General features: G+C 44.4%; 2 protein-coding genes across 3 annotated transcripts; one reads left to right on the top strand and one right to left on the bottom strand.

Moving 5' to 3' along the window:
• Positions 1-1182: 1182 nt before the first annotated feature.
• Positions 1183-7985, top strand: LOC107575235 (ankyrin repeat and SOCS box protein 2). Of its 2 annotated transcripts, none has more exons than XM_016261644.1 (8): positions 1183-1404; positions 2216-2325; positions 2596-2751; positions 3623-3868; positions 5422-5593; positions 6440-6977; positions 7091-7244; positions 7635-7985. In XM_016261644.1, exons 1-8 carry the CDS (start codon positions 1289-1291, stop codon positions 7820-7822), a joined length of 1680 nt encoding a protein of 559 aa, XP_016117130.1. In that variant the 5' UTR covers positions 1183-1288; the 3' UTR covers positions 7823-7985. The 2 variants fall into 2 exon arrangements, with proteins under 2 accessions (XP_016117130.1, XP_016117129.1); XM_016261643.1 differs by having other exon boundaries at positions 1183-1413.
• Positions 7986-8112: 127 nt separating this feature from the next.
• Positions 8113-10399, bottom strand: LOC107575236 (protein FAM181A). Its single transcript, XM_016261645.1, has one exon. It carries the CDS (start codon positions 9083-9085, stop codon positions 8399-8401), a length of 687 nt encoding a protein of 228 aa, XP_016117131.1. The 5' UTR covers positions 9086-10399; the 3' UTR covers positions 8113-8398.
• Positions 10400-13773: the final 3374 nt, after the last annotated feature.

Below are 13773 nucleotides of genomic sequence, written 5' to 3'. Positions count from 1 at the left end.
CACACACACACACTCTCTCTCTCACACACTCTCTCTCTCTCTCTCACACACACACACACACACACACACACACACTCTCTCTCTCTCTCTCTCTCACACACACACACACACACACACACACACACTCTCTCTCTCTCTCTTGATCATGTACTCATGCGAGCTCTTCCTGACTCCAGCTGTGGAGTCCTGTCCTCTGTAGACATTATATTAGTGATTTCTCTGAGATCTTACATGTTCACAGTGTTATGTCCTGCTCAGAGCACATGCAGGGCTTTTCAGAGACTCCGAATGATTGGAGGTCATAAACACTCCCTCTCCTCGGTCTTTAAAAATGACTGACTAACTTAGTGATCAAATTTTGTAATGATCATTTAAATCTGACAAATTTTCATAAATCAACATCTCAGGAAAATGTTATGGGGTTTCAAATTAAAATATGACGTTCTGTTATGAAACAGGACATTGATTTGATTCATGTCCACTGCAGAGACAGCAGGACTAAACCTGTGTTTATTACGCATTCTGGGAGACACAAGAAGTGAATAAGGAAATAAATTATATTTCAATAGTCCTATGAAATATTAGATATTATTGTCTACATCTTGCCAATTATCATCATTCTGTTATAAAATCCCACTGTTTTTGCCTTTTGATGTCTTTTAATTTCTTTAAATACAGGACTTTTTAAAGTGTCCAGACATAGCATAATATATGAATAAAATATTTTTCATTTTCATTTTCTTAAGCTCTAAACAATATAATGACATGACAAATATTAATTACGTTTTTTTCTGGTAGTTAGGAGGATATTTATGTCATCATGAAGCTTTTCAAATGTCATAAATCCATCATGATGTATTAATAAACAAGTAACATATATGCAAATTCACAAAACCCGTTTGCCTAAATATTTGAAACGAGACAAACAGGCTGATCCAGGACAGCAGCACTTCTGCATTTGTTTCTGAGGAAAGCTTGAGAGGAACCTGAACAAAGCTCACTTCTTGTGTTTTCCTCATTTCTCAATAACTACTCTGAGCTTATCTAGTATTATCTGAGCTGCTCGAGTGGCTAGTCAAATAAGGTAAGCTTCAGGCCTCACGTGTCAAGACGAAGCTAAAATTAACCCAGCGAACAGCTGAGCGCTCGAGCGTGTGTGTGAGTGTGTGTGTGAGAGAGAGAGAGAGAGAGAGTGTGTGTGTGTGAGAGAGAGTGTGTGTGTGTGTGTGTATATACACACCCGCGGCTCGAGCGTCTTTGTCTGCACGCGAGCTGTGGCAATACCAGGATGACACGATTCTCTTACGCCGAATATATCGCTTTATTTCGATCGAGTGACACTAAAAGAAACTCGTCGCCGCAGAAAATATCATCATCTGGACGCGCTGCAAACCGCGACGAGGAGCCGACAGAGTGAGCCCTTCAGTGTGTGTGTGTGTGTGTGTGTGTGTGTTTATTATCGCAGCTAGCTCATTAACAGAAAACAAATCTCAAATGAACTGGGTTGAGTTATAACAGGTGTGTGATTTGCCTGCGTGATCTTCAGCTGTCATTAGATCGGAGGAAAGAGACTCTTATTCCTCTTTTGGAGAGACCGGGGCTAGTTGTCACACGTACTCTACTGTAAACACGGTGAGCGCTACAGCCGGTCAGTTGTCCGATGGGGTAAGTTGTCACAGTGGAACTGCTATTAAAATCCATATCACGGCAAATGTAAAGAGTGAAGCGATTATGAAACACAATTAATTAAACAGACAAAGGAAATATACAAAAAAATAAAATAAAATTTGGCCAACGGAGATGTAAAATACTGTAAACGAATGAAGTAAATGAAACGCATGTGACAACTTGCCCCGATCTGACATGAAAATGACCCTTGTCCTGAAAACAGCTCTGCGTTCAGATCCGTCTTCATGACATACTGATTCTTGTCTAATTGTATGTCTGTGTGTTTATTTAGTTCACTTAATACTCAACATATATTGCTGACATATGATGATACTGTAAATGTAGTCTAGATGACAGAATTGACTAAATTTATTTCCATTTAAGACCTTTTTTAAAAAGCACAAACGTTTATGAGATAGTTAGACCTTATGGCAAAGGCCCTGTGTGACAACTAGCCCCAGCCTCCACTATAACAGACAAACACTGATTTTTTTTTTTAATTAAGCAATCAATATCCAATTTCTTCTTAATGCTCCTGATCCTCCAGAGTCAGCTCTGCCGTCAGAAGAGCTGAAGCGTGTGAGTCAGACGACTGGACGGCTCTGCATGAAGCGGCTCACTGCGGCCAGACACACTGCGTTCAGGCTCTGCTGACAGGTAAGAGCCGAGGAGACACCTGTCCTAGAGAGAGCGCTGACAGCTGCATCAGCTTTGGACAAAAGATACGTGACCCCGGGGTTTGAAGTGTCATGGAAGTGTTTTCTCACAAATCTTTCTGAGGAATTTGCAAGAAAACTTGTAGAACGTGTCGAGTTACTCTGATGCTGTGGCTTGGCCCTTACGTGTTTGAGTGTGTTAGTCAGTATTGGTCATTGCAGTGATCTAGCAGCGTGTGCTGATGAAGCGTGTTCATGTGTTGTGTGACAGATCCTGGCGTGTGTGTGGACAAACGCACGCTACAGGAGCAGACGCCGCTGATGCTCGCCGTTCACGGAGGACACCAGGAGTGTGTGAGGAGTCTTCTGGAAGCAAGAGCCGACCCTGACATCAGCAACAAGAACAAAGAGACGCCGCTTTATAAAGGTAAAACAATACTGTTAATATTCACCTCAATTTAGTTCAAGAACAATGTCAAATAAAAATGTGCTGTAAATGTGCTCATCCTTAGTTCATCACAAGATGAGGAGGAGTTTGTTTCTTCATCAGGTTTGTAGAAATGTAGCACTGCATCAGTGTCTCAGCAATGGATGCTCTGCAGTGAATGGGTGCCGTCAGAATGAGAGTCCAAACAGCTGATAAAAACATCACAATAATCCACAGCACTCCAGTCCATCAGTTAACATCTGGAGAAGACAAAAGCTGAAACACATCCAGCATTAAGACCTTTTTAACTACAATACCATAGAGTCCATAATCCATAATAACTCTTCCTCCGGTGAAAAACTCCATCTGCTGTTGTCTCTCTCACATTTCTTCAGAGCTGTTTAAACGCTGCTTGATCTGTGCAGATTTCTCTCCTGATTCACACCAGAACACTGACTCACTGGAGGAAGAGTTATTATGGATTATGGACTCTATGGTATTGTAGTTAAAAAGGTCTTAATGCTGGATGTGTTTCAGCTTTTGTCTTCTCCAGATGTTAACTGATGGACTGGAGTGCTGTGGATTATTGTGATGTTTTTATCAGCTGTTTGGACTCTCATTCTGATGGCACCCATTCACTTGCAGTGAGACACTGATGCAATGCTACATTTCTACAAACCTGATGAAGAATCAAACTCATCCTAATCTTGGATGGCCTGAGAGTGAGCATATTTTCAGCTAATGTCCATGTTTGGGTGAACCGTTCCTTTGAGGCTCAAGTCAGATCAATGTTGATTCAAGTCAGTCATCATCCAGCTGAGTTGAGTAAGTGTTTTAAGCCTCCGTCTTCTCTGTGTGTGGTGGTGTTTAGCGTGTGAGCAGGAGAGCATCAGCGTGGTGAAGCTGCTGCTGGCGTCCGGTGTGGCGGTGAATCAGCGCTGTTATCGCGGCTGGACCGCTCTGCATGAAGCAGCGAGACGAGACAACACTGAGCTCTGTGAGGCGCTCCTGAGGGCCGGAGCCGCTGTAGACCCCCGCAACACTGACCACATCACACCCGCGATAGAGGCGGCTCGACACGGACGCACAGGAGCGCTGGCGTACCTGATCCAGAGTGGTACTGAGCGCCGGGTTTACTAGCAGGCTGCTTGAGGCTATAGACTTGGATTCTCCCTGACATGCAATCATTTTGAGATCTTCTGTTAATCTCAGTAGCATTAGGCACTTCACTTGGGTGTCCTGTGACTGTTTCTAAAAACTTCAGCACAAACTGTGTTTTTGTAGTGAGAGCTGTGTTATAAAGTGTTCTCTAACAATAGCTAGTTCTAAACATGTCAAATGTCTGTTTTCCCTCTACAGATTAGTTATTTTTTACAAACTGAGTAAGCTGTGAGGAAACATTTACTAAACCACAAAAATACTCCATCGCCAGACAGAGCCATCAGTGTGATTAGCTAGAGTTTATGATCCATTTGATCTATCAATATGGTTTAAAGGTGACATATTATGCCCCTTTTTACAATATGTAATATAAGTCTCTGGTGTCCCCAGAATGTGTCTGTGAAGTTTCAGCTCAAAATACTCCACAGATCATTTATTATATCATTTTGAAAATGCCTATTTTGAGTGGAAGCAGAAACATGCTGTTTTTCGTGCTTGTCTCTTTAAATGCAAATGAGCTGCTGCTCCCCGCCCCCTTTTCCAGAATAGAGCTGCGCCTTTACAGCTCGTATCTGCTAAACACATCTGTTTTGGTTCTGATGATCATGTTTATCACACTGATATCATGCATTTTAAACCATATGAGTTTAAACTTCTGATATAGGGTTTTCTGAGCGCACACATCCGAAGCACACGCACAGAAAGCGGCTGTCACGGCATGTGAGCACTAAACTAAGTTCTCATTCACACACAAGTCTACGTTAAAAACACACGAGTTACAAAAACAGTGGGTTATGTCTGTGAAGGTAAACAGCTGGGAAATAAATCGCATGTTTATTTTAGATCTGTGTGGCAGCAGCAATATACAGTAAATACATCAATAAATGCTCTGCTCTGTCGTCTCCTCTGAGGCTGGGACTCTAAACAGTGTTCTGTGCTCGTCTGTGCAGCCAAACACAGAACAGTTAGCATGCTTCGCTCAGACTTTCATCATGGCATTAGAACTAATACACCGGTGTCGCTTGCGAAATCAAAATGATGGCGCCGTGGGTGTAAACTTACAGATTAAGGGGCGGTTATATTATAATGAGATCCCTTTGCAACGTCACCAAGTGAGAGAAATCAGACGCGCTGGTTTTCTCAGACGCTTGCAGAAAAAGGCTTCCCAAAACAAAGTTACTGGGTTCATCTTTTTCAGGTTTTCTTGGTTGGTAGATGCACCGGAGACCTGATTATAGCACTTAATACCTGGAAAAGTCAGATTTTCATGATATGTCACCTTTAAGTCTGAGTTTTTAAATTGAAGTTAAAATTTATATTTTACGCTGACATGAATATAACTAAAAACAAAGACTTAGTACAAAATAATTAGACCAGTGAGCCGCGGTAGATATAAAACACAGAACAGGAAATAATTTGTGTTTATAAGACATTTATTTCAAAATATTGAGGGATGGCTTCTAAAACCAAAAGAGTAGAAACACTAGAATGCTGTGTTTGTCCCGTCAGGTGCTGGTGTGAACGCTCAGACGTGTGACGGGAACACAGCTTTAACCCAAGCCTGCAGACACGGTCACACAGAAACTGTCAAGCTTCTGCTCAAACATCACGCTGACGCCAACAAAGCCACCGACACCGGCCTTCTGCCTCTGCACATCGCCAGCCAGCACGGACACAAAGAGTAAGAATTCAGTCCAATCTAGAGAACTACAGCAGATGTCATGTGGTGTACAACAGCTGCGCCTGCCGCCTCTGACACATGTGACGAGAGCTCAACAGCTGGAGTCCAAACACAGCCACTAGAGCTGACCACATGATTACTGTAACTCCCAGCTGTGCTTTACACCAACAGCTCACACGAACATGAGAACTCGATGAAGATGTGCTCACCCTCAGTTCATCACAGATCAGGATGAGTTTGTTTCTTCATCAGGTTTGGAGAAATGTAGCACTGCATCAGAGTCTCAGCAATGGATGCTCTGCAGTGAATGGGTGCCGTCAGAATGAGAGTCCAAACAGCTGATAAAAACATCACAATAATCCACAGCACTCCAGTCCATCAGTTAACATCTGGAGAAGACAGAAGCTGAAACTAATCCATATGTGTTTAGAGCTGTTTTGGCTTGATTTGTGCAGATTTCTCTTCTGATTCAGACTAAGAGTTATTATGGAGTATGGACTCTATGGTATTCTAGTTAAAAACGACTCCAGGCTGGATGTGTTTCAGCTTTTGTCTTCTCCAGATGTTAACTGATGGACTGGAGTGCTGTGGATTACTTGTGGATTATTGTGATGTTTTTATCAGCTGTTTGGACTCTCATTCTGACGGCACCCATTCACTGCAGAGCATCCATTGCTGAGACACTGATGCAATGCTGCATTTCTCCAAACCTGATGAAGAAACAAACTCATCCTGATCTACTTTTTTTTTTTGGTGAACTATTCCTTTAAGAAGTTTGATATGGTCTTGATGATTTAATGAATCATTGATTTGTATGCTTAAGGTCTAAAATGCTGTCTTTCCCAGGATTGTTTCCTTATTGCTCCCGATCACCAGCCGGGTGAGGATTCGGCAGAGCGGCATCTCTCCTCTCCATCTGGCAGCGGAGCACGACCACAGGATCATCATGAGTCTGCTGATTGAGTCGGGGTTTGATGTGAACAGCAAACTCTCTCAGGAGAGCTCAGCCAGGTTCCAGGACCAGCGTGTTTCGGCTCTGTACTGCGCCGTCGCCGCCAGGAACACACGGGCCGCTGATGTTCTGCTGAAGGCCGGTGCGAATCCCAACATGGACCCCTTCAGCCCGCTGCTGTTAGCGGTGCGTGACGGCTGTCTGGATACTGTGGCGCTGCTGCTGGAGCACGGAGCCCATGTGAACGCTCGCCCGACCGCAGGTTTCCCCGCAGTGCTGCTGTACACTCATCAGCTGGACGTCCTGCAGTATCTACTGGACCACGGCTGTGACGCTCGGGCCTGCTTCACCTGCAGCACACATCACAGCGGAGAGCACACACACTTCAGAAGCCACACGGTGAACACGAACGCCACTAAACCAGAGTTAAAGGTGATGATTCAGTGTCGTGAGGTATCCTTGACCAACGAATAGCCATTCTCTGTAGCCTCATGGTGTGTGTTAGGTCCTGACTGCCGAATCTGAAGTTCTCTGTTCTCTTTCAGTTCTGTGACTGGATCTCGTCCTCCTGCTGGAGACACTCAGCCGGTCGGGTCACTGATCTGCTGCTGGACTACGTAGGAAACGTTCAGCTCTGCAGCAGGATCAGAGATCTCCTTCTGGACCAACCGGAGTGGACGAGCATTAAGGAGAAAACATGTGAGTGCATTATGAACCACAGCACATTTGCCAGTAAAACCGCAGTAGAGCTGCACAGATGCTGGGATGATCATGCTATGATCGTTTGCCTGACCGCTGAACAGCTCAACTATTTAAAGAAACAGTCACACATTTATCATTTACATGATGTTGATCTTTCATGCTTTGTTTTGTACACCGAAGACAATTTAAAAAATATATATTTTTTTGTTTTATTTAGGAATCTATTTACTTTTCATAATATCTGAGTATCTATTAGCTTGTCAGTCATCTAGAAACTGGAGTTGCACAAACTTGAACACAAGCTCCTCGTGGTCAGCTGCAGGGCAGTGTTGTTGTCGTTGTGCGTCTGCATGCTGAGCAGGATCGATGTGATGTTTGTGTTTACAGCGTCTCCTCGAGCCCTGATGCATCTCTGTGGGCTGAGGATCCGAGAGCAGCTGGGGCCGCAGAGACTGAGATGTGTGGAGTCGCTGCCGCTGCCGGGGCCCATGCTGCGGTACCTGAGCTCCAGAAGCCGACGCTGCGCTCAGCACAGGGACCACCACCATCATCATCATCATCATCATCATCACTGAATGGAGAGTGAAACGGGATGGTCGTTTTGTGTATTTATAACTTTTAATTTATCTTGACGTTTTGTAAAGTATTATGTTTGTGCTTGATACACAGCTCTATGTAGTTGATCTGAAAATACTGAGTATGATGGTGGTGATCAGAATAAATGTGCTGCTTTGAGTGTCGGATCTTTAATGAACAGACAGTGTAAAACAGTCAATCAGTAGCACTTTTAATCAGCTAATGGATTACAGTCAGGTTTTTAGTGTGACAACATCTCTAACTCGACTAACACAATAATAAATAATCTCTAGCTCTCAGTGAAAGATGCTGTCTGAGCTGTGACAGAGACATGTTTATAAGATGCTCTCCAGAGAACAGAGTTTGTGCTGTGCTCACACGAACACTCTGAAATGGATAGTTTAATGTCTTCACTTTCACTAAAGCCCGTAAAAGTCAATACACGCGTGCTTTATTCTTGCTGCATCTGTGCTTTAAGTGCTTAAAGGCGAGTGTTCATTAAATCCAGCTGATTCAGTAATGGGTTAAAACAGAGAGGAGTTCGCTACAGTGTCTGAGGGGTGTTCGTCCTCCCGCTAAATGAAGCCGAACACGCTGAACACGGAGGAGGAAGAGGAGGAAGAGGAGGAGGAGGAGGAGGGTTTGGTGGGGATCGGCTTGATCACCACATGCGCGCGGCTGCTGAGGGGCGCGTCCGCGTGAGGCAGCAGGAAGCGGTACGGGAGCGAGCAGCACGAGCACGCGCACGCCGCGCCACCGGACAGCAGCGGGTTTGCGTTCAAGTCCTCAAACCCCGCCGTGCTTCTCTCGCCGTTCCCCGCGGGCGGTCTGACGTGTGCGGTGTGCAGGAAGCGCTCCAGACGCTCGCGGCTCCCGGATGAGGCCTGCGGCTCCTTCCAGAAGGACGCCGGGAGCTGCCGCTTGCGCATCGGCATCGGAGCCTGTCCCTGTCCCTGTCCCGACCGCGCTCCGTCCTCCGCGTTCAGACGCTCCTCTCTCCCGCTCCCGCTCCCGCTCCCGGGCCCGGGCGGCGCTTTATCCTCGGAGCGTTTAGCGGGCGTAGAGTCGCCGTTTCTGTGCGAATGGCAGCGGGGTATCTTGGCGTAGCGGTGCGAGAAGCGCTTGAGCTGCTTCTGCAGGTATTTGCGGTGGTCCACGGAGCGCCTGCAGGGCGCGGATCGATCCAGCGCCGCCTTGATGTCGCTCGACGCCAGATTGACGAAGTTCAGGAGCGTCTTGACCTCGCTGTCGGAGCTCGCCATCACGCAGACCTCAGCAGCACATCCTCACGCACTCCTGTGAAGCTCTGGTCAACCGTCGCAATACTGACTCCAGCTTCGCATCAGACCTGGCAAAGCAAAGCCAGAGTGAGGTCCAGCTCTGTAATAGCCCAAGCTCTCTAAGAAGCTGAATGGCTATAGACTGGGTGTAGTTATGGTGCTTTCCTGAGCCAATCAGAGACCTCACTTTCCTGACAATGCACCCCAATGAGCCGCCGAGATCCCGGTGTCGGATTCTTTGCCACCCCAAACTGTTGTCATGGAAATCCCCGAGAGGGAAAATAGCAGCAGATGCAATATTTCTTAGTGGAAACAAACGGTGGCCTGATCGTCCCCGCGCTCGCCGCAGTCTGTTTGTGATTTGGCGGAGTTTGGAGCGAGGGCCCCGTGGCCCTGAAGCCGCGCTTCACCTCGCTTCCAGAAGACGATCTGAAGTTGCGCTCTTCCCCTTACAGGGATGTCAGGAGCGGGTTCAGGGGAGGAGATGTGCGCATAACCATGGAGAGGGGGCTTGAGCGCTCAAGAATCTTGTCTTTCTGTTTGCCCCCTCAATCGAGCCACACAAAAGCTGAATTACTCATTCAAACCTCGCGGGACAAAGGCGGAGGAGCCGGAGAGCACTCTCACATTTGTAGTCAAACATTCGGAGACTTAAATCGAGTCGTCGTGAAAGAGAAAGAGTTAGACAAAGCCCATAGAATTGCCATCAGCAAACACTTTCCTGTGTCATATTAGTGGGTCTCCATGGCTCCTTCTGGCTGGAGGACAATAGCAGGAGTTTGCTCACTCGAATACTGTCACCCTGCCAACGGAGACCAGGGCCAGAAGCAGGACAATCCCGCAGAAAGCAGCGGCTCCGCGGGGAAGGGTGCGATAGAAAAGGAGAAAGGGACTTGTGAAATGCTAATTGAGCTCCGTCCCTCATTGAGAGGAGAAAAGAGAGAGAGCAGGGCTACCTATCGTCCCGTCGAGATGCCTCGTCCCCGCCAGAGGAGCTTCAGATGAGAGCCGCAGCGCTTAGAGCCCCGAGGGCCCTCTGTCCGGACAGCAGCCCTCCAACCAGACTTACGAGGATCTAAACCAGAGCTAACATGAGCTAAAACAACTGAAAATCAAGACGTTTTCAGAAGAACCACAGCTTCATTTATAGTCGTGCATAGAATGATCCTAAATGTGAACGCAAAACTCGTTCTGAAAGGTTCCTGTGAATGATTTCTAATAAAAGCCACGCCGTATACTCAGAAAATGCTCCCAAATGCATCCTGCTTTATAAACCATAATTCATCTTAAGCCCAAAGTGCAGAACGCCAAAAATATCCCCAAAATATCATTAGTAATGAGTTTCAGTGATTATTACTAAAGCATTTGCACATTTTCACATATAGTAATATTAATGTATATTGTGGTTGTCTACTTTACATTTAATAAACAATATTAGACTAAATTAATGGTATTTTAGTGGCAAATACTTTGCACACGTTCTTTAGTTCTTTACATATAATAAGATCATTTTCACGTCAGATCTTTATAAATCCTCAAATCTGACAGGATGAATCAAACGTGTATGTATTTTATAATACATATATTTGAGGATGCTTCATTTAAAAAGTGTTATTGCCATGTATTAATGATCTTTTAACCCTATGGGCAGTTTATTATGAATATATATTTTAGAAATATTTTTTGACATGTATTTCGTCAAGCTCTATTGTTTTTAATAGGTTAGAAATCGTAAGAAATATATATTTTTCTAAATGCCTATTGACTGGGAAAGTTGCTGCTGTGAAGACCACGGTGTGCTCCTCTTCCTCTTCCTCTTCCTCTTCTGTCCAGTCATACAATAGCTCTGCTCTTCTGAAGTGTGTGAATGAAGGCACAGCCTAATAAAAGCCTCTCTGACAGCCTGAAGAAGACGGATGGCTTCTGCAGGCACATCTAATCATCTTACAGAAACACAGCGCTGATGTACTGCTTGCTTCACGGCTAGAGAAACTATACGAGCTCTCTAACAACAGCACATCAGCAGACGGAGAAAGTGAGGTGCTTGTTTCACGTCAGATGAAAGCCAGATTCAGAAGCACGTCTCAAGTCGAGATGCTGCTGATGGCATAAAGATCAGCTTTAGCTCTTGTCTAAAGAACTCAGAAACATGCAGCGTCACACACTTTGTAAGAGTGATGTAAATGAAATAATGCAGCAGCTCTATTATTCCCTCTAGAGTTGAGTTCATTCGGTGTGATTCATTTTCATTCATTTGTTTTTCTCCATTTCGGTCTCATGATGGAGTTTGGTTTTCTTGCCACTGTCGCCTTTGGCTTGATTAGCTGGGGTTTAAAAGACACGTGATATTCAGAAATAGCTCTGATAATACTGGATGATAAGTGAATAATGACTCTATCAGGGGACAAAAACATACTTGCGTAAAGTAAAAAAGTGCAACTTTAAATTGTACTCGAATATTAAAAAGGAGAAATAAGCTATGACCTTTGACCTCATGCCCTTCGTTTTTATTTTCCCCTCCTCTTCCTCTTTGTCTCGCACTACCAGGATTCATTCTCCAAAACTCATAATCAGCTGTGCTCCTGTTCATATCATCCTGAGATTCTGAGCTGTGTGTCATCAGTTTAGCTGCTGAATGTTCACACATGCATTGAGTTTATATTGTGATTCCTGAGGTAGTTATATTGTGAGTTTGTGTCTTCTGAATGAGAACATGGTTAAACCTGTGCACATCTGTGCCGTTCCTGTGTAGAGTTTAGCTGAAAACACTGAGCAAACTGGAGCGTGTGTGCAAACAGGTGAAATGTGTTCAAAGTTTTGAGAAACGTGTCTTTGTTTCAGGAACTGTATGAATGGTTTGGAAAATAATCAGTTATAATGTGTTAGCAATCGAGAAAAACTGTAATTGCTCATGTTCACCATCAATGTCTCTGGAAACAGGGCAATGATGCACACATGCAGGGTTTCTGTTGAAGTGTCTGTCATGCTGAACATCTATATAAGGATCTGGAGGAGTTGAGAAGGACAATAAAGAGCCGCTACAACCAGAGCCAGAGCTCTGAAGCCCAACAGAAGATCTGAGGTATTACAATATAAATACAGATTCTGTTCAAATGACCTAAAAGTTTGTCTTGGACTGCTGTGAGCTCAAACATGCCCTATTCTTACTTCTGAAGCATGGCTTCTGTTACTGTGGCGCCTCCTATTGCCCGCTCTGCAGCAGAAGCACCAGTTTCATCTCAGTGAGCTCTGAAGGACACAAGAAAAGAAGACGGAGCAGAAACAGGCTTTTTACAAACCTGTGCTTTAGTCCACAGCAAGGTAAGATCTTTACATGCAATACACTTCACATTACAGCAGAGCAAAGAAATGGAGCCAAATAAATTCCAACAAACTGCACAAAAACAAGTCTTTCTAAGCGATAATATGACAAATGTGCTCAACTATATCAGACTGAACTGAGTTCTACCAGGTTTAGCCGTTTTTTAACATAACACTGGAATATGGAGAAGGTTTCATCTCATGTCAGAGGTGGAGTGGGTCTGTGTGTTGAAGCTGGAGCTTTTGAGAAGTCCGGTCTCGGTCGGAGCGTATCGTCCAGCGACCATATCTGCTCCTGCCTCATAGACAACAGCTCCTCTGCTTCTGTCAGCAGCTCCAGCTCCAGCAACACCACACATCACACAGATTCAGCTCCCAAAGAGTCACGCTTCATTCATTCACTGCCTGTGGCCCGTTTACACACCTTTCATCCACATCAGTATAATCTCTGTGAAATTTGTCCCACACTGACAAGAGGAAATTATTAGGTATTTTCAGTGAGTTTGAGGAAAATGTGTTTTTATGGATTACACTGGACTGTAGAACACAACTGCTCTCTATTATATTGTTAACATCAACACAGAGAGACTTTCATTTCATTACAGGCCTGTTTCGCAAAAAACTACTACAACAGTAATCGTGGTTACTTGTATTTATTCCCCACTACTGAAAGTTCACAGATTTTGGTTACATTTTAAGGTGTTCTTGTTACAGTGTAATTATACATTTATGTACCGAGTAATAATAATTAACTACATGTACTTACTATATGGTTAGGATTAGGGTTTGGTTTAGGGGTACTTGCATGTAATTATGCATAATTAATTGTTATTATAATAGTAAGTACATGTAACGTGTGTAACAAGGACACCTTAAAATAAAGTGTTACCCAGCTTTTCCACCAGCCTTGAATCATTCCACTCCTGTGGGCTCCTGAGAGCGTCTGGCTGGACCCACAGTAAATTAAATGTTCTTACAAGTGCTGTCTTTTATATGAGTTTTTCTCAGTCGCTTTGGTTCATTTCTCAGATCACAAGTGAAACTCTACTTGTTCAGCCTCCACATCAAACAACAGTCAGTCTCCAATGCTTTGGTACATTCATGCAATTCATTACAGTGTGTACAGTTGTTTGCCGTTTCCTACATCATCATTATCAAAATATATGATACTGGTTCTCTGATGAATCTTTCCACTCAAAACATCTAGGCATTAGTTCACTGAATAAGTCATTAAATGCAAAATGATTAATTGAGGACAACCGTGTCCTCAATCGTCTGTAGACAGAACAGGTGTGTAATTCATCAGTGTGCACCGTACACTTACTGTAATGCTTCATGTTTCAGTAGTC

The sequence above is a fragment of the Sinocyclocheilus grahami genome, unplaced genomic scaffold (assembly GCF_001515645.1).
Source record: "Sinocyclocheilus grahami isolate Dianchi unplaced genomic scaffold, SAMN03320097.WGS_v1.1 scaffold2521.1, whole genome shotgun sequence".
NCBI classification, from domain to species: Eukaryota; Metazoa; Chordata; class Actinopteri; order Cypriniformes; family Cyprinidae; genus Sinocyclocheilus; species Sinocyclocheilus grahami.
This window is presented reverse-complemented; position numbering and strand designations above follow the sequence as displayed.

Excerpts from the sequence above, each read along its gene's own strand:
- LOC107575235 (XM_016261643.1), top strand. The coding sequence starts at position 1,289 with ATGACACGATTCTCTTACGCCGAATATATCGCTTTATTTCGATCGAGT. Across the intron at positions 1,414-2,215 it reads CGCGACGAGGAGCCGACAGA|AGTCAGCTCTGCCGTCAGAA; the intron begins GTGAGCCCTTCA and ends CTGATCCTCCAG. Across the intron at positions 5,594-6,439 it reads AGCCAGCACGGACACAAAGA|GATTGTTTCCTTATTGCTCC; the intron begins GTAAGAATTCAG and ends TGTCTTTCCCAG.
- LOC107575236 (XM_016261645.1), bottom strand. The coding sequence starts at position 9,085 with ATGGCGAGCTCCGACAGCGAGGTCAAGACGCTCCTGAACTTCGTCAAT.